The 24570-nt window shown below is 40.0% G+C and overlaps 2 protein-coding genes and 1 long non-coding RNA gene across 3 annotated transcripts; 2 read left to right on the top strand and 1 right to left on the bottom strand.

The window, feature by feature from the left end:
- Positions 1-3656: 3656 nt before the first annotated feature.
- Positions 3657-6455, bottom strand: LOC139192343 (uncharacterized). The gene is made up of 2 exons (XR_011576450.1): positions 6251-6455; positions 3657-3852 (listed from the first exon to the last, which is right to left on the bottom strand). It is a non-coding gene; the product is annotated as an uncharacterized lncRNA (long non-coding RNA).
- A 2335-nt stretch (positions 6456-8790) lies between these two features.
- LOC103401086 (uncharacterized) lies at positions 8791-11381 on the top strand. The gene has a single exon (XM_029094253.2). The coding sequence runs from the start codon at positions 9234-9236 to the stop codon at positions 11226-11228; it is 1995 nt and encodes a 664-aa protein (XP_028950086.2). The 5' UTR covers positions 8791-9233; the 3' UTR covers positions 11229-11381.
- A 10082-nt stretch (positions 11382-21463) lies between these two features.
- LOC103425043 (ferredoxin--NADP reductase, leaf isozyme, chloroplastic) lies at positions 21464-24322 on the top strand. Its single transcript, XM_008363122.4, has 9 exons — positions 21464-21817; positions 21959-22196; positions 22397-22530; positions 22740-22818; positions 22993-23084; positions 23190-23267; positions 23458-23520; positions 23611-23845; positions 24083-24322. The coding sequence occupies exons 1-9, from the start codon at positions 21713-21715 to the stop codon at positions 24148-24150; spliced, it is 1092 nt and encodes a 363-aa protein (XP_008361344.1). The 5' UTR covers positions 21464-21712; the 3' UTR covers positions 24151-24322.
- The last annotated feature ends 248 nt before the right edge of the window (positions 24323-24570 follow it).

Below are 24570 nucleotides of genomic sequence, written 5' to 3'. Positions count from 1 at the left end.
AAGTCAGGTCAAAAACTTGATTATGAGATCGAAAAGGTGCCACAGAGATGGTTGGGCCTGTTCATGTCCAAAACAAACACTCAGAATCTTGTTTCCAATCAAGTTCTAAAGTTCTGGAAAATAAACAAAAAATCTATGTTTGAGCATTCCAATTTGGATATCAAAAAATTCTATAATCCTCTACAGTACAATTTTTTTTCGAACTTTTCAACAATTAGATATTTGGTTAAGGGTGCGTTTGTTGCGCCGGACTGTCTTGGACTGGACTAGCTGCCGGGACTAAGCTGGACTGGCTTAGACTGGACTAAGCTGGACTAACTTAGTGAAGCGTTTGGTGCAGTCTCGGACTAAGAAGCAGGATAAGAAAAACAGTACTGTTCACCAGATTTGTGTTTGCTTAGACTAGGACTACAAATTTTTGCCATTGTGTAATAGAGTAATGCTACAAATCTCATGATATGGGTTAATTGGAGCATATTTTTACCATGTATATTATGAATCTTAAAAAAAATTGACAATTGTTTTGTTTCTATTACCTGCTAATAGAATTGGGTTTAATTTACAAATGTAGCTTGATTTAAACTCTATCACCCAACAGAAGAAAAATAATAGTGGCCAATACATGCAACTTCAACAAATACAAGTACATAAGATCTCCATAATTTAGAAAATCCTAGTTAACATTAGTTAACAATAGCCAAAATAGATCTCCATAATTTACAAAATGGCTAGTTAACATAAGCCAAAATACTAGTGCAAAGCTAAGTTATAAGTCATAACATAAGATTGTATGATTAATAAAATACATCCATGTTAACGTTAATAAAATACATCCATGTTAACATTAGCAAAAATCCTCATCCCCTTGCGTTGTCGCTTAGAAGCCTTTGGACGAACACTTTCTTGAGTTCCGGTTTGATTGCCCTGAACACTCCCACATTTTTTGGTTTATCCAAAATAAGAGACAATGCATCAATTTGATCCATAGGAGAGAGACCCATTGCTTCAAGTTCATTAGCTATGTCAGTATGATCTGCAGTACCTTGAACTAAAGCTTCAGTTACCATTTGCATCCTCTTCCCACTTTCAACATAAAAATCTTTCAGTCCACTGATAATTGCCTCGGTTCCATCACTTGAACTTCCCACAGCTCTTTTCCTCTTTCTTTGGCTATTTTCAGATGGGGTGCTTTGTTGGCTTTGTTGGTTCATTGAAGAAACAAAATTATCACCTCCAATATCACTTTCACCAACATGATCATGACTTTGTTCCTCCACCATTTAAGCAGGGGTTTCGGCTACATTACCTGTAGCCCGATCTTTTCCAAATATATATGCAAATCTATCAAACAGTGGAAAAGGCTTGCTTCTCCATCCATCGGCTTCTTTATTTCTCTAAGATTATATCAACATAGCAAAACTAAAATTTAGCATGCGTAACAAATATAAGAGCAAGAATATAACTAATGCATAAATAAAATAGGATATGAACCTGCACATAAGTTTGTCATGCGTCATCACTGTCAACTTCAACGCACTTTTTGACATCATTCCATGCAAATCCACTTGTGTTTATCATGTCAACGACCATACTATATGTTTTTTCCATTTCTTCAACTTGGACTCAATATGTGGATTTGCCTTTATATTTGAATGAGGACATAAAACATTGACAGCTTTTGCTATTTCAACCAAAGTACCTTGTTTGAAAGCACCGGTGTCACACCGTTGCTTCCGAGCAACAAAATCCTCAAGAACTCCTAGTAATACTTCTTCCTCAAATGCTTCCCATTTACGCCTTCTTCCTTTTGGCTCTTGAGTAGCATTCAAAATATTTTCGTTATCCATACCTAAACAAAAAATATTTTAATGAAGGAAAATACCATACAAATAATCAATTTGCATAATATCCAATCAACTTGCATAATATCCAATCAACTTGCATAATATCCAATTAATTTGCATATCATCCAATCATTGTGCTAATATCTAACAAATGCATGATAAAAAGGAATACTAAAATAAAATGTTATCATTAAAACATATAGCTAGTTCGGTTGCTGGTTCCTAATTGCTCTCCACTCATTATACATTTCCTGAGCCATATCATTCCTCATTGCAGTCCACTGGTCCGATGATTGAACACTACCAACATATTCACCTTCTTCTGTATTTTGTCCATCTTCTATTATTGGCAAATTCTCCATTAGATCTACTGACATCTCTTGCCTAATAAGATTGTGTAGTAGGCAACAAGCGGTAATTATTCGACCTTGTGTCCTTATCGGATAGAAAGATGGACTCCTTAGTATCGACCACCTTCCTTTTAGCAAGCCAAAACAGCGTTCAATTACATTCCTTGCCTTAGAATGCTTCATGTTAAAATATTCTTCCTTATTAGAAGGTGTTCGTCCCTCCCATTCAGATAAATGATAAGGTATTCCTCTATAGGGTGCAAGGAATCCTTCACCATTTGTATAACCACCATCTACAAGGTAATAACAACCTAATGAAAAAAAAAACAGACCTTATTAGTGTTTTGTAGTTGACAAACAGAACCAAACCTAACTTAGAAAGTTGAGACTAAGTAATAGTCTTACCCGCTGGTACCTTAAAACCATTAGGCCTACTAATTGCATCATGTAGCACTCTAGAGTTTGATGCGGAACCCTCCCACCCCGGAAACACATATATGAACTGCATATCTCCTGAACACACACCTAACACATTAGTTGCGACTCGACCATTTCTTGTTCGGTATCTTGGTTTGTCAATTTCAGGTACATGCACATCAATGTGTGTTCCATCCAATGCTCCCAAGCAATTCTTAAAAATAAAAAATAAAAAACTTTTTGTTAATTTATACAAAGGGAATGAAGAGTTAAAGCTTAGGGAAAATGAAAAATATTTCTCATCATACCTTAAAACATCGCCACCTAGCATCTGTAGAATCAATAGGCACAGGCTGGGGGACTTTTAGTAGGATACCTTGTAATCGCAAAATTCCTTGCAATACGCTATTGAAATACCTACTTATAGTCTCTCCCGACCTATAAAATCTACCGCCAACACTACGATTCTTAGTATGATGTGCTAATATTTGTAAAGTCATACACACCTGTTCCTCTACAGACACCAAACCATCAGTTTTTACCCTCCCATCTTGACGAAGTAAGTCGCATAATATGCCAAAAGTCCTTCTATCCATTCTCAATTCGTTAACACATTCAGTATCAGTATTCCCTATTATACCATTCAGATAACACAAACTAATCTCTCGTCTAATAAGTGAACGGTTAGTCAATGTGGGTCGTTCAACATGTCTCTGTTTGCCACGTAGCATCATCACCACAAGAATCGTACAAATACAAATTGTCTCCAAATAAGACATCTCTAACAATAAGATCAATAAAAACTTCCTTCGATCCATATCTATCCAAACAAAAAAAAAACAAAAAACAAATTAACTAAATCATTAACCCGAGGCAACAAATATACATATGGCGTTGAAAAAAAAAAAGTTATCATTAACCCGAGGCAACAAATATACAGGTGGCGTTGAAAAAAAAAGTTTCATTAACCCGAGGCAACAAATATACAGGTGGCGTTGAAAAAAAAAAATTTCATTAACCCGAGGCAACAAATATACAGGTGGCGTTGAAAAAAAAAAAATTTCATTAACCCGAGGCATCATATTCAAAATGTTCTACTCTTATACATCTATAAACATGTGTCTAAGAACACTAGTATGAGGATTGCTATCATTGCTAGGCATTGCATGTGAAAAGGGAAATTAAAGGACACATGTAATGCAGTAGCCTTAGCCTTAGCCTTCCGTTTATGCTCCTCTTCTCTGCAACCAACAACCACAACAAATTGCAATTCAGCATCAACCCCACACAATACAAAACATTCACATTGTATACACAGTACATACATACACACTGCAAACACAGTACATACATACACACACTACATACACTGCATACACTACACACACACTACATACACTACACACACACACACTGCATACACTACACACACACCCTGCAAGTACACACACAGTGCATACATACATACACACACTGCATACACCCTGCATACATACACACTGCATACACAGTACACAAACACACACACTGCATACACCTTGCACACACAGTACACACACACTACACACACACACACTGCATACACACTCATTCACACACAAACACTGCACACACACACACTGCACACACACTCACACTCACACTCACTCACACTCACACACAAACACAGTCACACACACACACACGGGGACAGAGTGCAACACACTCTTACCCTCACACACACACACACACACACACACACATTGCACACACACACTACATACACACTCATTCACACACACACTGCACACACACACTGCTTACACACTCACACACACACTGCACACACTCACACTCACACACACTCACACTCACACTCACACACACACACTGCACACTGCACACACACACTGCATACACACTCATTCACACACACACTGCACACACACACTGCTTACACACTCACACACACACTGCACACACACACACTGCACACACACTCACACTCACACACACTCACACTCACACTCACTCACACTCACACACAAACACAGTCACACACACACACACACAGGGACAGAGTGCAACACACTCTTACCCTCACACACACACACACACACTGCACACACACACTGCATATACACTCATTCACACACACACTGCACACACACACTGCTTACACACTCACACACACACTGCACACACACTCACACTCACACACACACGGGGACAGAGTGCAACACACTCTTACCCTCACACACACACACTGCACACACACACTGCATACACACACACTGCATACACAGTCATTCACACACACATTGCATACACACTCATTCACACACACACTGCACACGCACACACACTGCATACACACTCACACACACACACTGCACACACATACTGCACACACACACACACACACACACTGCATACACACTCATTCACACACACACTGCATACAGCTTGATTCACACACACACTGCATACACACACACATTGCACACACACTGCACACACACTCACACTCACACTCACACTTACACTCACACTCACCCACAAACACAGTCACACACACACACACACGGGGACAGAATGCAACACATTAACACACACACACTGCATACACACACACACACTGCATACACACATACACACTGCACACACACTCACACTCACACTCACTCACACTCACACTCACTCACACTCACTCACACTCACACTTACACTCACACTCACTCACACTCACACTCACTCACACTCACACTTACACTCACACTCACACACACACACTGTCACACACACACACACACGGGGACAGAGTGCAACAAACACACACACTGCATACACCTTGCACTCACTCACACTCACTCACACTCACACTCACTCACACTCACACTTACACTCACACTCACTCACACTCACACTCACTCACACTCACACTTACACTCACACTCACACACACACACACTGTCACACACACACACACACGGGGACAGAGTGCAACACACTCTTACCCTCACACACACACACACACACACACACTGCACACACACACTGCACACACACACTGCATACACACACACTGCATACACACTCATTCACACACACACACTGCATACACACTCATTCACACACACACTGCACACACACTCATTCACACACACACTACACACACACACACTGCACACACACCTAAATCAAATAACTCAACAATGTTTTGTAATAACTCACACTGCACAATCGAAATCAACAATTGACTGGTTAAGAAATTAAAATCTAAAAGCTACAGACCCTAGAAAACCAGAATCAAAAGATATACAAACTTATCCCACAGAATCAACCATTAATCGAAGGCCAGAGCAACAGCAAGCTATGTTTTGTAATAACACACACACACACTGCTTTATGAAAACCCCAAATTCCAAATTTCAAACCCCAAATTCCAAATTTCTAATGTCAATTTCAAACCCCAAAGTCCAAGCTTTATGAAAACCCCAATTTCTAATCTCAATTTCACCTAAATATCAAAACCCTAAAATTTGTTCAACTGCAGAATCAAATAAAGCTCAAACCCAAAACAAATACGCCCAAATCGACGAAAAAAATCCGCCCAAATCGACCCAAATCGACGAAAAAATTCAAACAATCGAAGCTTACCAGACAACTGGAGGCAGATGAGGGCGAGCAGATCTGTTACGTGAAGACGAGGGAGCGGACGACGAGAGGAACAGATGAGGAGCAGGATGCAGATGAGGGCGACCAGGATGCAGCTGACGGCGAGCAGGACGCAGAGATGAGGATGAGGAGGACGACGTGAGGGAGGAGGTCTTACGAATCCGGACGTTTTTGGGGTGGTTCGCTAAGAACTGCTAGCGAAGGGTTTAATCCGTGCGAGTCGGATCTAATCCCATTAAACCTAATCCTTGCCCCTACCAAACATCAGACTACAATACCAATTAGTGTAGTCTAGTCCAGTCCCCCCTAAGAAGGTCAAACAAACACGCCCTAAAGGTCTTACAGTTCAAAAATTCGAAACATTCAATACCATCTCAAAAGTATTATTTCATGTTATTTTTTTTAGGAAACTTTAACGAAATGTTTTATGTATTGTTTATTTTAACGAAAAATTACATTTTTACATTTAAAAATCAATTCTGGTACTATTCATTTTATCTTTTATTTTGTCCTTATCGTTAAAACTCAAAGTTTTTAAATATTTTCATTAGTTTTTTTTTTTTTAATGTCATTTCGTGACCAACTTGATGTGTTGTATTACTATTTTGTTGAAGAAACATCACATCTAAAACTTGGCAAAATAAGTTACTACTTAAAGGAATGGTTCTAATACACACTCAAACCTCAAATCTTTGGGATTGCGATCAAACACCAAAGTGTTCTAGTTAGAGACATCATTGACATTGCACCAATTAGTAGTACATCACTAATTCGTTGAACTGTCTTTCTAAAATCTTGAGTTGATTACTATATTAACTTTAACGTTTGTGGATCTGCTTATTAGTTGTCTATAAAACAAGGTTAAAATAAGGATGCTTGACGTTTTAAGCGATCTTCCAATTGCTAAGTAGCAGTGATGTCGTGCCAATATATCTAAAACTAAACTTATCTCAATGTCACGAAGCCAACCAATTTTATTTTATTTTTTAATGGATTTCACGCCAACCTTGTTTACTTTCAAACTTAATTTAGAACTTCTTTATAGAAAAACTCAAGGCACGGATCAGATACAAATTACAACTTATCAGATAAAACAAAGTTAAAAGTTGAAAGATGAAGATCGTTTAATGATCAACGATCAAGCCCAAATGACTTCGTAAATTAATAGATCAATGACTAATCAACTCATGGCCAACAACAAAAATAGAAAAATGGTTTCCGTTATTCTTTTTCTTTTTCCTGTACATTTATGTTTATTTATTTATTTATTTTCAAAATACACTTCTGTTTAGTTGAGTCTTTTGATTTTTTTTTTAAAGTTTATTCATGTCATAAATAAATAAATATATCGTTATTTTACATTATCTAAATAAATAAATAAATATATGCATCCAGAGAAAATAAGTGTGGATAAATTATTTTTACAGTATTTAAAATGACACGTAGCAAAGAGTCAATAGTTACCTGCCAAGCAAAACAGAGCTCATCTGCATGACTCTGCAACCTGAAGGGTTATGGACCCAGCGGGGGCTTGTAGTTAAAAAAAGGGAACAAAAAATGACAGTCTGACATCATTTTCTAGTTTTCTTGGAGTATATTTTATGAGTAATTCGCTAATTTCCTCTAGAGAACGAGATATTATTTAGGTTTTTGACAGCTCGGATTGTACTGATTATTTTAATCGTATAAGATAAATAGTTATCGGATAGTATTTACTAAATTAATTTGACGTTTGATGCAGTATCGGACTAGTATCACAAAATCAAAGCTCCCACCCAGGACTGTTGCCCCAACATGGGGTATAATGTGTTGAAACCAATTGCAGAACGGAAAACTTCATGAATGCCGCAAATCAAAGAGAGCTCAGAGGTGAACCATGAGAAACCAACGGCAACCAACTACCACCAGATGGTCGGTTTATCACTGAGATCCAAGACCGTGACCCGGAGGGTTAGGCTCAGGCACCTTCAAGTCTTCGACATAACCGAAGAGGAAGAGGGTGCGGTAGAGGGAGGGAGGGAGAGAGTCGGACTAATAATGCACAGCTTTTGGGGGTATAATTTAGCAGGCAAGAGGTGTACTAAATTGGGGGGGGGTCGTATAATTTAGTCTGGGTACTATTTAATACGTTAAAACACCAAACACTCATCTTTGTATTATTAGTCATATTTGATTTTATATACCAATCGAGGCCTTAATGTATTAAGAATTAAGGTTTGATACAATAAGCGATATAATATAGTGAATATTCTTTTGAAGTGTTTATTTACTTATATAATATTTGATGAACTGAAACTTGTTTTCGATATAATAATAAAAAATCTCTCTTTAAGAATTATGGTTCAATAATATTCCTCGTAAATAGTACTACGGTATTGTGTTAATATACAATATGTGAAAAAAAATTCATGTCTCTTGCATATATCCTTTATGTGTATTTATTCCCAAAAAAAAAAAGACGTTTAAAAAACTAACATAAGAAAATCAAAAAAATGGAATTCGATCCGGTAAGGAAAGAAAAGGTCACCGTATTTTTATATATGTGAAGAAATACGCGTTTGACCTGACCTCGTAGTGCAACTCGTCGACAGACATCAGAGACTGTTAACCCAAAACCACCACACTTTCGAACCATCTCTCTCTCTCTCTCTCTCTCTCTCTCTCTCTCTCCCCCCCCCCCCCCCCGCCCGCCCGCCCGCCCTAAGCCAACGTTGCGTCTGCCTAAACATTCATCTCTGAGTTTCTGCAACTTCTCTCACCAGACCTGCCACACACACACACATAGCACGTAGCACATAGCACATTACCCAATTCACATCTCCAATCTTCTTCCTCTCAAGATATCGAGAACCCGATTCCAGAAACCAAAACAAGAAAACCCATTTGTCTAGTTTGATCCAATCTGTGATTTTTCGGTCAGACATTTCATCAAACACTTTTGTGTCCTTGGTCCGCCGTTTCAGCCATGGCGGACATAGTGAAGCAAATCTTGGCGAAACCGATCCAGCTCGCTGACCAGGTCACGAAGGCCGCCGACGAGGCCAGTTCGTTGAAGCAGGAGTGCTTGGAGCTGAAATCCAAGACTGAAAAACTGGCGGGGTTGCTCCGGCAGGCGGCGAGAGCCAGCTCCGACCTCTACGAGCGCCCGACTCGGCGGATCATCGACGAGACAGAGCAGGTACTCGACAAGGCTTTGTCTTTGGTACTCAAATGCCGCGCCAACGGTATCATGATGCGAGTCTTCACCATTACCCCGGCTGCCCAGTTCCGGAAAATGTCGTCGCAGCTTGAAAACTCCATTGGCGACCTGTCGTGGCTGCTCCGGGTGTCGGCTCCGGCTGATACCCGGGAAGACGGGTACTTGGGGCTGCCTCCGATCGCAGCAAACGAGCCAATTTTGTGCTTCATTTGGGAGCAGATTGCGATTCTGCATACTGGGTCGGTTGAGGACCGATCGGATGCGGCAGCTTCACTCGTTTCGCTTGCTAGGGACAATGATCGGTACGGGAAGCTGATAATTGAGGAAGGTGGAGTCGGACCCTTGTTGAAATTGGTCAAAGAGGGCAAACCAGAAGGCCAAGAGTACGCCGCGGAGGCACTCGGGCTGCTCGGCCGTGATCCGGAGAGCGTGGAGTACATGATTCACGCCGGTGTGTGCTCGGTGTTTGCCAAAATCCTCAAAGAAGGTCCGATGAAGGTGCAAGCAATGGTGGCCCAGGCGGTGTCGGAGCTTGCAGGTCACTACCCCAAATGCCAGGATCTTTTTGCACAGCATAACATCATTCGGCTGCTGGTCAGCCATCTTGCTTTTGAAACTGTTCAGGAGCATAGTAAGTATTCTATTACCTTCAACAAAGCTACATCAATTCATGCCGTTGTGGTGGCAACCAATAATTCGAATGCCAATAACCATTCGAACAAGGCGGGTGAGGAGGATGAGAAGCTGGGTTACAGTCACATTCCTCATCCGTTGGGTAATCAAATCCCGAGTCTGATGCATAATGTTGTTGCCAGTACCATGGCAATGCATGGCGGGTCGAAGCTTCCCCAACACCAAGCTATTGGTGGGAGTAAAACCACCAATGCCAATGGCAACGGCAACGGCAATATCAACGGAAAGCAGAATCCTCAGCACCAACAGTCTCACCATCATCATAGTCATTCCGGGACTAACATCAAGGGGAGGGAATTGGAAGACCCTGCCATCAAGGCCAACATGAAAGCAATGGCGGCCAGAGCTCTTTGGCAGCTAGCCAAGGGGAACTCGCCTATTTGCCGCAGTATCACGGAGTCCAGAGCACTGCTATGTTTTGCAGTGCTCTTGGAGAAGGGCTCCGAAGATGTTCAGCTCAATTCTGCGATGGCATTAATGGAGATTACAGCGGTAGCGGAGAAAGATGCTGAGTTGAGAAAATCAGCCTTCAAGCCTAATTCTCCAGCTTGCAAGTCAGTGGTTGATCAACTTCAGAAGATTACTGAGAAAGCTGATGCAGATTCAGACCTCCTGATTCCATGCATCAAAGCTATTGGGAATTTGGCAAGGACGTTTCGGGCAACTGAGACGAGAATGATTGGCCCGTTAGTGCAGCTTCTGGATGAAAGAGAGGCTGAGGTTACCAGGGAGGCTACCATTGCCCTCTCAAAGTTTGCCTGTACAGACAACTACCTTCATCTCGACCATTCCAAGGCAATAATAAGTGCAGGTGGCGCTAAGCACTTGATCCAGCTTGTGTATTTCGGGGAGCAAATTGTTCAAATTCCCGCATTGGTTCTCATGTGCTACATTGCACTTCATGTACCCGACAGCGAAGAATTTGCCCAGGCTGAGGTGCTCTCGGTGCTCGAATGGGCGTCCAAGCAATCAAATATGACCCAAGATGATTCGCTCGAAATGTTGTTACAAGAAGCTAAGAGCAGGTTGGATCTTTATCAGTCCAGGGGCTCCAGGGGATTCCATTGATTCAGTCACAAGGCAGAGTGGTCTTCCGTCTTCCCATGCCTGAAACAATAAGGAGAACATTTCATTCTTTTGTCTCTGTTTTTATGATTCTCATTGAGTGTACATACTATGTAATATACAGCTTTCTCAGCCAAATTAAAATCTTCTTCTCAATGTTAGCATGTCTGAGTTTTTATTTTTATGCTAAAGATGGTTCTTCTTCGCGTTATCTGAAGATTTACTGACAACTTTAGCTTATAAAAGGACAGTTTTGAGATAAAATTTCCAACACCACGCCGTAAAGCTAGATTCACTTCAATTCTGTTCATCTGATTACATCAGTTACTCATTATGAATGCTTTGAAATCAGAACGCACAAGTAAAAAGAATATCTGCAATGTATCTCTACAACCTAAAACCTCATCTATTTTAACTCATGCCAAAGGGAATTTTACGAGAGAATGAGGAGAACGATGATATATGAGATAAAATAAGAGTGGCCGAAACTGACGATGAGATGAAATCAAATTGGTTAAGGTGGTTTGGATATGTGAATCGAAGACTTACAAATGTTGCGATTAGAAAATGCAGTCGCAAAAGGGGTAGAATAAGACCTAGAAAAACTTGGAAAGAAACTTTAAGAAAAAATATGAGTACTTGGAGCTAACGGAAGAATTGGCGTAAAATCGAGCGCAGTGGCACTCTAAAATTCATACAGCTGATCTCATTTAGTGAGATAAAGCTTTGTTGTTGTTGAAGAGTAGAACGAATATCTGCACTATTCATATCTGCAATAGCTTGCATAATCAGAAAGACTGCAACTCATCAGAAAACCATGTCACCCATCACGGTCCAATTATTCACTTGTGAAACTGTTAGTAAGACAAGCACCATCAGTAACCTTACGTAAGCAGTGGCTCTTGTTCGGGTAACTAATGTGAGTAGGCAGCTGACAAGTGACTTTCCTCCAGTCATCGGAACTGCTGGTTTTCTGAACCAAAATATGGTAAAGAAAGTAAAAACACAATGTCTCCAAGCCAAATACAACCTACAATTATGAAATTCTATGCAAGTAGACAGTGTATTTTCAACGTATTGGCAAGTAGGCGACACAAATACCAGCTAGGCAACAATCTACATCAGCTTGACAAACTTGATGTAATTAAACACAACTAGTTCACTTTTTTGACAAATGAATAGATCAATTCAATAATATGTACACAGCATGAGAATGATATAAGCATAATTTATTTCCCGTGAATTTGAATGAATTTGCAACAATCATGTTTTTTTTTTGTCATTGAATCCTTATTTTTGGATCGCATGCAAAGAATGATACATGAGTGGTTGAAACATATATTAACCATATACAGTAAGAGTATAACAATTGATTAGGAGCTCAAGATGACGATTCTACTCTTGACGTCGTGAGCAAACCATCTTCTTCATCTCAATGGGTCTAACTTCCCATCGCCAATTAAATCTTCCAACATGTTGGAGCCATCATGAATTGCTCCGATGGACTGGACGCCAATTTGTCATCCCATCCGATAATGGCGTTTGAGTCCATACATATACGGTATTTGGTCTTTTGTAAAAACAGCTAACCGGGTACTTCATCAATTTAACTGTTTTTACGAAAGACCAAACATTGCGCATGTCTGGAGTCCTGGCAAATTGCCATCTAGTGCACGGGAGCAATTTACAAAGGCAAAGCTCCAAATCGGCAAGTCCTTTCCTTGCAGGTATCGATATATGTGAATTGGGACGTCAAAACAAAACCAATAAGCATTCGAAGGTCAGTAGTGCACCCTAGCTACTGACCCACTTTTTTCTGTTTCATTTGTAGACCCAAAAACCCTAGCTAGTAGCCCTAGACTAGGGGAGCTGCAGAACGTGATGCGAATCTCCATTTCAACTTTTACTCGAAGGTAACCTTCTATTTGTCAAGTAACAAGTTCTACAACAACTAATATTTTATTACAGACTTGCTATTTATAACAACTGTTAATCAATTATATAGTGACACGTGATACACCATGTATTTTTACATAAATAGTAGTAAATTTTATTTTTTAAGTTATTAACTTTTTAACATACATATCCCATTATTTATGTAATAATACCTGGTGTACCATCTCGTATACTGAATCTCTCCACTTATTGCCACCAAATCTAACGGCCTAACAACTTTGTTTATACCATATTTAGGGTCTCGTATTTAGATCTCGTATAAATATTGAGGGACTTAAATGTAATCATGTAATAAAGGAATGTGCAAATATATAATTAGGGGAGGAGCTCTTATTCTATAAAAGGGTCTCCTTACCCTCACAAACCCTAAGCCTCTCCTATCTAGAGCAAAGCTCTCACACTCTCTATCCCACAAATACTCTCAGAGAAATACAATCAGTGTGGATGTAACCCGAACCTTGGGGTGAACCACAATACATCTTATGTTATTTACATTACTTGCAGATTCGCGGTCGAATTTACGTTGTTTCAAGACCTTCGGTTTTGTGCATCAACATTTGGCGCCGTCTGTGGGAATCGATACAAAAAGTTGTGTCGGTTCTCTTTCATTTTCTTACCTCCGCCGTGAAACTGCAAAATCTGCAAGAAACCCAAAAAATCTCACTGGGCTTTTCGAGAAAAAAGATTCACTAAACTCCTAAACTCATCCCTACACTTCTCTCTCTCTCCTCTCCCTCGCCCTCTCTATGTCTTCCAAAATTAGCAAGGATTCATCAGAGTAAAACTCAACAGGAAACAAAGAGGCGTGACAGATAGAGAGAGATATTCAGTTAGATTCCTTTTTGTTTCCCCCACCATCTCCCTAACCAAACCCTATCTCCTCTCTTTCTCTCTCTAAACTGAAAATGTCGAACGGGGTTTTCAAGGTCCTCGATGGAACCACCTGAGAGCCGTCGACCTCACTCCGCTGGAAGTTGATGCCAGCTTAACGGGAGCTCAGGTCCTCGACCTCGCCATTTCCAAAGCCTCTTCCTCCCTCTTCAGCCTCTCGCTGCCTTAGAGCCTCAAGTCCTCTGCTTGGAGACGCATCGGCCTCCAAGACGACGATGTTTTCCGAAGTGCATAGCTCAATCACGCCCAGGTTCTGAAGGTGATAGGCGAGTACGTCACGGCGATCACCGATCTAAGAAAGTGAGGATCGGTAATTGATGTAGTATTGAGGATCTAACAGTCGTCGCCATCGTCCGTTTATCTCGACCGTCCGTTTCTTTTTAGAAGCCCATCATTGCCTCTTTTCCCGGCTCTAAATCAGTGACTTATTCGCACGTGTGCGGAACCGCCACACGTGCCCCTCATCCTGTAGTGGTTTCCGTCGCGACGACTCCTCTTACAAAAGTGTTGGAAACTGAAAAACCTCAAAAAAATACGTGAAATCAAGGTTTCCCGGCGGTTTTGCAGCTCAGACAATCATCGGGACTGGCAATGACACATGCAGATTCTCAGGCTTTCGATCGTCTCGATCCACCCAATTCCATGGCCATCACCAATTCAAGTCTCCTCGTCTTGTTCGCTGCGGTGCTCAATCATCTGTCTATGGTTGGAGCAATCCAAAAGTGTGGAACTACATAATGTTTAATGCGGACAAAGTGTGGTGTATGGACCTGCAAGCCTGGTGAACTCAATAATGGATCTACACCAAACAAATCCAAAGAAATCCAAGCTGGGATCCACGGTGTACCCTTCTCCCCAGGTTTCTACATCTGTGGTGGAGCCTTACAACAACGTTCTCTCAAGCCATTCTCTGCTAGAGCACACCGATGTATCTGTGTTGCTTGACAATGATGCCATCTATGACATCTGCAGAAACAAAAGCAAAAGAGAAAGACAAAAGCAAAAGAGGTGCAAGTTGTCACCAATGAGTCTTATTCGTCGTTTAAGCAAAGCAAAAGCAACAAAGGTGCAGAGATCAAGAAAAGCAGAAAAACAGTGAGGAACAAAGCAGAAAAAAGAAAGCAAAAGTGAGGAATAAACATCCCATCAGAATAATGTGATTTACTTTTGTTATTTCTGAATGGTGTAATTTATTTTAGCTTTCTCAAAAGTACGCCCAGTACTCCACAATTATTCGGCAACCCGCCGCTATTACCACCAACCAGGTGACCAAAAGTACGCCCAGTACTCCATAATTATTCGGCAACCCGCCACTATTACCACCAACCAAGTGATGAAATGTACAACCCGTACTCTAATATCATTTGGCAACTAGCCATTCATGCCACCAACCAGGTGATGAAATGTACAACCCGTACTCTCCTTCATGCCACCAACCAGGTGATCAAAAGTACGCTCAACACTTCATATTATACATGAGCATTACTCATGTCAATCATACATAAACATTCATTAGCATCACTCATATCAATCATACATAAACATTCATGAGCATCACTCATGTCAACATTCATGAGCATCATTCATGTCAACATCCATAAGCATCACTCATGTCAATCAAACATTCATGAACATCACTCATGTCAATCAAACATTCATGAGCATCATTCATGTCAATCAGCTTTAAAAGCTTCATTTACAAAAGCTCTAGCTTCAAAAGCTTCATTTACAAAGCTCCAGCTTCAAAGCTTCACTTGCAAAGCTTTACCTACAAAGCTTCAGCGCAGGGTATACAAATACCGCCTCCGAACAACCGCCACTTCGACCTATACATGGATTCAATTTGAAGTCTCCAGCCAACAGACTCTATTAACCGAAGACTTTGGGGACTACATTCTGTACCATATATTGGGTCTCAACTGGGCCTCATGAAAAATACTTGGGGGACTTAGCCCATTATTCATGTATTAAGGAGAGAGCCCTTATTCTATAAAAGGGACTCCCTCACTTTCATTAAAGAGCACCCATTATTCATGTACTGAGGAGCGAGCCCTTATTTTATAAAAGGGACTCCCTCAACGTTATTAGAGAGCAACGCCGCCAGCTGAGCAACCACCTCGCCGTGAGCATCACTCCTAACCCATCACTTATGTATTGAGGAGCAAGCCCTTATTTTATAAAAGGGACTCCCTCACCATCATTAGAGAGCAACGTCGCCAGCTGAGCAATCGCCTCACCGCGAACATTACTCTTAGCCCATTACTCATAGCCCATTACTTATGTATTGAGGAGCGAGCCCTTATTCTATAAAAGGGATTCCCTCACTTTCATTAGAGAGCACTCATTATTCATGTACAGATGAGCGAACCCTTATTTTATAAAAGGGACTCCCTCACTATCATTAGAAAGCAATGCCGCCAGCTGAGCAATCGCATCGCCGTGAGCATCACTCCTAACCCATCACTTATATATTAAGGAGCGAGCCCTTATTCTATAAAAGGGACTCCCTCACCACCATTAGAGAGCATCGCCGCCTACTGAGCAACCGCCTCGCCGCGAGCATCAACTCTAGCCCATCATTTATGTATTGAGGAACGAGCCCTTATTCTGTAAAAAGGACTCCCTCACCATCATTAGAGAGCATAAACTCTAGCCCATCATTCATGTATTGAGGAGCAAGCCCTTATTCTATAAAAGAGACTCCCTTACCTTCAAACGCCGCAAGCTGAGCCAACCAAGGCAACATAAGCCACGAGCCGAGCAGCCTCGCAACATGTGCTACTTCTAGTTGAGCATCATTTCAGATTGAGCACTGCTTCATATCAAGCATCAGTTCAAGATAGCATCTAGTTACTTCGGCCCACACATGGACTGAATTTCAAGTCTCCAGCCAAAAGACTCTCTTGACTGAAGACTTGGGGGATTACTGTTTATACCATATTTAGGGCCTCGTATTTAGACCTCGTATAAATACTCAAGGGACTTAAATGTAATCATGTAATAAAGAAAGGGGCAAATATGTAATTAGGAGATGAGCTCTTATTCTATAAAAGGGTCTCATCACCCTTACAAACCATAAGCCTCTCCTATCTAGAGCAAAGCTCTCACACTCTCTCCCCCACAAATACTCTCAGAGAAATACAATCAATGTGGACGTAGCCCAAACCTTACATCTTGTGTTATTTACATTTCATGCAGATTCACGGTTAGATTTACGTTGTTCCAAGACCTCCGGTTTTGTGCATCAACAAACTTAACAAATAATTCGTATTAACGACAATAACAATGGGTGTCTTTGGAAAAAAAGAGAACAAAAATATGAAATTATTTTTAAAAAAAAAATTCTAGGAATGTTAGAGATGTAAATGTAATATACTATTAAGATTCTTGTATTGTAAATTTATTTATTTGATAAAAAATTAGTCTATAGTATTTTTCTTCAATAACACAAAAAAAAAAGTGTGGATGTGTATTAGACATGTTGTATTATTAAAAAGGGTAAATATCAGTTTACTACCCTCATGTTTTGTGGTTTTCAACATTTAGTACATCAAGTTTTTTTCGTCTCAGAGTCATACCTAAAGTGTAAATTTTGGGACAGTCTCGTACATCCGTTAGTCAAACTGTTAAGTTTTCCGTTAACTGATGATGTGGCGCCCACATTGACAATGACTGAATGTCACGTGTCAATAAGGATCCCACGTGGATATTTAAAAAAAAATTACAAAAAAAAAAAAGTTGTTCTTCTTCTTCGAACATCTTCTTCTTCTCCCTCCCTTCTCTAACCCTCTTCTTCTCCTTCGAAAATCACCCTTTCTGCACACCTTCTTGTGCATCCTCTATTGAAACAACCTTGAAATCAACTTCGACAAATTATAAAATCATCCATCACAAAAATCGTAAAGTTTGAATCTTTACTAAATCCCAGCTGACCCAACATCTAAAATCAAAGAAGAACCACCCAACCTAGATCCCACGTGCCCTCGCCTCCTCCACTTCCAACTTCTACTTCCGCTCATCCACCTTCTTTAACCGCACCGCTTCCCGCCCCCCCCCCCCCCCGGGCATCTCAACTTCGCGATCGCGACCCCCTCCGCCCAATCCGTACGATTCTCATTCGACCACCCGACCTCTTCCAGCTAATCTATCTTCGTCTCACCGTGTAAGTTCCTCCTCCTTCTTCTTCCTTCTCTCTTTAACCTTCCAAATTTGTTTCTCCAGCAGCTCCGTGTAAGAGCCAGAAGTCCCTTTCATCATCATCGTCGTCCTCCGTAGAATATCCTGCTACCTCCACGATTCTAAGCAGTTACTCATGGAGGCTGCGAAGGCCATTTCTGAAGGGAAATCCGAGGCCATGACGGAGATTTCGCCCGGATGACGATGACTTAACTTTAAAACCCCAATTTGTTTTCCCAAAAACTTATCAATCGTTTCGGATTTGAAGATTTTCGATTTTGATTAAGGAGAAATTCAATTTTACCTCTTGAAGTCCCGCTGGTTTTCTTGCATTTTCTGGGCTGTCGATTTCATTTCCCTTTGATTTTTAAGGAATGGATCTTTTGGGAATTGAAGCAACACAGAGAGAGAAAAGATTAGGCACCTGAGAAAATCCAAAAAAATAATTGAAAACAGATTCAGGGCAATGAAAAACAAGTAAAGATTCAGGTAGAATGGATAGAGATTACAGGGAAAAAGTGAGCGTGGTGCAAAGAGAGGCGGAGGGTAAGGGAGCGAAGCTTGTGGGATGAAGAACATTTTTGGGATGGTTGGGTTGCTCGGGGGTTGTGGGAGGGAGAAGAGAGAGACGGTCTGGGTTGAGGAAGAACAAACTTTTTTTTTTTTTTGTAATTTTGTAATTTTTTTAATTTCCTTATTGACACGTGGCTGCGCCCAATCACTGTCCACGTGGGCGCTACATCATCAGTTAACAGAAGATTTAACAGTTTGACTAACGGATGTATGAGACTGTCCCAAAATTTACACTTTAGGTATGACTCTGGGACAAAAAAACTTGATGTACTAAATGTTGAAAACCAAGAAACATGAGAATGGTAAACTGATATTTACTTGATGTACTAAATGTTGAAAACCAAGAAACATGAGAATGGTAAACTGATATTTACCCTATTAAAATTATGTTGAAAAGCCAATGTAAAGTGCACTAATTACTCAAAATATCGCAGCCGTTATGTAATGTAATCATGGTCTCATTATATCATGATGTAGACGACCAAGTGACAAAAAGATCACAAAAAGTAGCCTACCACTCCGTCACAATGGTTTATTTTCACATATCTCTAACAGCGAATCTTGATGTCAAGTTATTGATCAAATTTGAAGCAATCTATGATTATAGTAAAATGATTCAGTTTTCTTCCACAAAGTTTACATAGATATAAGCAAAATGACTCAGTTTTCTTCACTTTCCGGTACATGCAGTGCTATGTATAGCATATGAGGCAATGCAGTTTTCTTGCTCGGACGTGTTCCATGTTGTCGACAATCCAACGTTTGGGGAGATCGTACGTGCCTAGGGCGGCCAAGTCATAGCTCGATCTGGACACTCAGAAAGGAATATCCTTGACAGTCTTGGCCTCGAATTTGAGCTATATGATGCATCCTCGCTCGTCGTCCTGCTTGGATATTGCAAAGGCCGTGTCCAAAGCCTTTGCAACTCATCCGGCTAGTCGGATCGGCTTCGCAAACATTTCTTCACCCTGTCCTCCGTAGCATAAAAAATTGGATTCAAACCAAATCAAAAGAGTTTATTGATTCTGAATTCTGACTATACTGGATCAGGCTTGGATCAAACTCATTCGGGTCCACTTGGCTCTCATCTGAACCCGGTCCAATATCAATGCCGGAAGCCAAGTCCGCTAGTCATGGGCACATAGCCCATTATTTTATTTATTTATTTATTTATTTTTGTGAAAATGATTTTTCCTCTTCGTGTGGTCAAAATGTGAAATTTGGTTAAACTCCCGGATGGTGAATCTAAAATTTCTAATTTACAAATGGAGAAGAATAACACTAAATTGTAGTACTAGTCACAAGAAGATAGCATTGTTGAATATTCATGTGTACAATAGCATGTCATTTAGAAATTTTAGGGAAAATAAACCAAAATTTTAAGTAATTTGTCATACCAACTTTTTGAAATCATTAATGTGTCATCTCTCCATAACTCTATTAAGTTTTCTATCCGATATTAGACATGTGCCTCACACATGACTTGCGTTTAGAGTTATATCGGTCAATTTAATGTCTTACTTTCCTTTTATTAAGTTGTATTTGACAAAAAACTGTAAGGTTTCTCAGGCAATAGAACAATATTTTTGATATGATAGCAATGAAATAATCATGCAATGCACTCTCTTTTGGTTATTCCAAATACGTAATCATATACAGGTGGGAGTTTGCATTTTAGCATGTCACGAAGACATAATTTCATACGGGCTCTATAAATGAGAAATAGGTTGACATTTGATGCTATAAATGGAGCTTATGCGCTAAAGAAAAATAAAAGTGTTTGTACTAAAGAAAAGTAAAAAACTTGTGAAAAAATATTAAAATAACCTAAATAACCCCAAACACAAGTCATGTGTGAGGCACATGACTTATATTGAATGGAAAACTTAACGGAGTTAAGCTGAGATGACAAATTAATCATTTTGTAAAGTTGGTATGACAAATTGCTTAAAATTTTAGTTTATATAACAAATTGAAAAATATGAACAAGTTCATATGACATTTCAAAAATTTTCCCTTAAAGTAATTACGTAAATGTATAGAGATACAAAAATTGTAAAATGACATATAGATTAAAAGTATCAAAACATAATGAGATCATGGGGATCAAACATATAATGAGTGTCCATCTAAGAGCCATTTAGTACTACGGTCAAATAGTATTCCTCATCACTTGTAAGTAAGAGGTCTTAGGTTCGATTCTCTCCGAATACGGATTTGAACAATATTATAATTGCTAGCCCATTTTGAAACTTAGCCCGCCCCCTACCCCTGAGCGTAATTAATATCGTTTGTTAAAAAAAAAAGAATATAATGAGTGTCCATCCAAATATTGAACAAGTTTATTTCAATTTATTGAAAAAATAAAATGCAAATGAAAATTATCTATTTTCTGTCTAAGTGAGAGTTGTGACTTAGGTGGGTCTAGGCGGGTGCCTAGGCAGGTCTAGACACTCTTTCTTAAATTTCAAATTTCTAAAGATTAACTGGGACGGTAGCCAACCGCCTAGCACCTAGGTGGCATTAGGCGGGAGTTTTAGAACAATGGTACAAAGTAGTTATGTTGTGTAGCAATACACTTGTATAGTATGTGACCAAAAGTCGCTATCATCTTTTGAGAGGGGTCTCAGTCTATACTAAATACAACAAAGGTTGGGTAGTGCACTGTTTGTGAATCAAAAAATCAAAGTTTAGGTGACAGTCATACATTACACAAAAGACTTATCCTTACATCTGCCACTGCATTGCCCTCAAATCTCTACCACCTATCTTTAATCCAAAACCCACCAAAAAGATCCCACATTTCACACAATTCTCTCATAAAACATCGAACTTTTGCTTCTCTTTTATTTCTTCTCCCTGTTCCTCCTCAGCATTTTAACTCCACAGCCATGGCTGCAGCTGTAACTGCTGCTGTCTCCTTCCCCTCCTCCAAGTCCTCCGCCCTCCCCACCAGGACCTCCATAATCTCACCTGACAGAATCACCCTAAAAAAGGTACAAATTCCTAGCCCTGGTAAATTAATCACTTGGGACCAAGTTTGGGTTCCGCTTCCTGTAGCTTAGATGAAATTAGTGTAGATTATCATCTTGTACGAAACAAAGTTTTGTGACATGGGGGGTTGTTTGTTTCTTCAGGTTCCTTTGTACAACAACAATGCTGGTGGGAGAGTGGCCTTGATCAGAGCCCAGGTGACCACCACCGAGCCTGCTCCACCTGCCAAGGTTGTGAAGGAATCCAAGAAGCAAGAAGAAGGGGTTGTTGTCAACAAATTCAAGCCCAAGAATCCCTACACTGGCAGAGTCCTTCTCAACACTAAGATCACTGCTGATGATGCACCTGGTGAGACCTGGCACATGGTCTTTAGCACTGAAGGTATGTTCGAGTCTAAATTCTTTAGGAAATATGCATACATAGAACCGGTTATAAATTTTTATATACCACTTGTTGTATGTGTAGTGTATCTTAGTTTTATGTTTGCTTAAAAGTTTATAACCAGTTCTATCTGTGCATGTTTCCTAGTTTGTTTTCCGTACAGAGAAAAAAATGCGTAATATGGTTCTATTTGCTTGTAGGAGAGGTGCCCTACAGAGAAGGGCAGTCCATTGGAGTTATTCCAGACGGTATTGACAAAAATGGGAAGCCTCACAAGCTGAGGTTGTACTCAATCGCCAGCAGTGCCCTTGGTGACTTTGGAGACTCCAAAACTGTGAATTTTTACACTTTGCCAATTAAATGTAGAATCAATTGGCTTTTATGCTCATGTTATTTAACAAATTGGTGTGAATCTGCTGGCATTTTTGACATGCAGTATTGCCGCTTTAGGCTATTAATGAACACGTTTTACTGATCCAAAATTTTCGATCTTTGCTTCAAATTTGATGGTGGTTTTGTCTGAATCTGATTGCCTCCATCCAGGTTTCTCTGTGTGTGAAACGTCTTGTGTACACCAATGACGCAGGCGAAATTGTTAAGGGAGTGTGTTCAAACTTTTTGTGTAAGCACATATATCCCTAGTTCTGTTTAAATTATTTCATGAGGCAATTCGATTAAGAATAAACATAGGCTGTGTTCGGCTTCTATTGGGAAACGATTTGTTTGTTGTAGTAGTTCGAATTCTAGTTTGAATAGGCCGGCTGGTGCATCATGGTATAAATTTTCTCTGTTTCAGGTGACTTGAAGCCTGGGAGTGACGTCACGATCACCGGACCAGTTGGGAAAGAAATGCTTATGCCAAAGGATCCTAATGCAACCATCATCATGGTATAAATACTTGTCAGGCTATGTATTTAGGAAGAAAACAGGACACTCAAATGTTTAATCCCGCATGAATAGTTCCGGTTTTCTGACATGTCTTTACTAATGCAGCTTGGAACTGGAACTGGAATCGCTCCTTTTCGATCATTCTTGTGGAAAATGTTTTTCGAGAAGCATGAAGACTACAAGGTAAGCATCAGTACTTGTTGATTTTACCTTCAGAAAGTTTCCTGACATAGAAGAACACTCGGCACGCAGCATACATGAAAATAACACACAACACAATTTCCTCAAGTGCATATCCGATCGGTGAATCCTCATTCGTTCTTTGATTGGCCCTGTGTCTAACAAACGATCAAATTTTGACATGACGGTGTAGTTCAACGGTTTGGCATGGCTCTTCTTGGGTGTTCCTACAAGTAGCTCATTGCTCTACAAGGAGGTAAGACATGTCAAGAGTTTCTCAATTCTCAGTCAATCCTTTGCAATTCACCGAAAACTTGACTCAGTGAGAAATGATTGTGGAAAACAGGAATTCGAGAAGATGAAGGAGAAGGCCCCCGATAACTTCAGGCTTGACTTTGCCGTCAGCAGAGAGCAAACCAACGAGAAGGGAGAGAAGATGTACATCCAAACCAGAATGGCTCAGTATGCAGAAGAGCTATGGGAGTTACTCAAGAAAGACAACACCTACGTTTACATGTGTGGTCTCAAGGGAATGGAGAAGGGTATTGATGACATCATGGTGTCGTTGGCCGCGAAAGACGGTAAGATCATAGATTGCACCACATTTGTCGAAAAAATGTAAAATCTCACGTCGGAAAATTGGCGAAACAAAGTCTACTACATAACGAACAGTTCTAATACTAATTGCACAGAAGCCTTTGCGATGAAACTGACACCTATTGTGCTAATAGGTGGTAGTTATCAGTCCGTCTCTCTGAAATCTTGACAAGATTTTAATGGCCAAAGACTAATGTTTTGTGTTTGATAAACTTTTGCAGGCATTGACTGGATAGACTACAAGAAGCAGTTGAAGAAAGCAGAGCAATGGAATGTGGAAGTCTACTAATTTCTTGTCATGCTATGTACGTAGATAGGTAAAGGTCTTTGCATTTTTTCCCTTCAGCAATTTTTTACTCCATTGTCATACTATTATAAATGGCCACAAGAATTTTATTTCTCAAGGTGGAAATTTACACTCTTGATTTAAAAGAAGAAAATCGAATTATCTTCTCAGTCAAGATTTGACATTTATGTTCTTATTTTAAGTAAGTAAATATGTCGTAAGTTTTTTTTATTCAATTGTTTACAAAAATAAAATAGTAAAAAAAGAGGGAAATAGGGAGTTAGCAACTTTTAGGAGATTTGTCATTGCTTTATTTCTCCAAACTTGGTTTTTCTATCATTGCTTTAAATTCATTACATTGTTGATGTCTTCCTTTGAAGATGTTTCGTAAAGCTGCCTAATTAAGATAATTCTCGTAACAAG

Source organism: Malus domestica, chromosome 15, assembly GCF_042453785.1.
Source record: "Malus domestica chromosome 15, GDT2T_hap1".
Lineage (NCBI taxonomy): Eukaryota > Viridiplantae > Streptophyta > Magnoliopsida > Rosales > Rosaceae > Malus > Malus domestica.
Note: the sequence above shows the minus strand (reverse complement) of the source record. Positions and strands in the feature narration are given on the sequence as shown.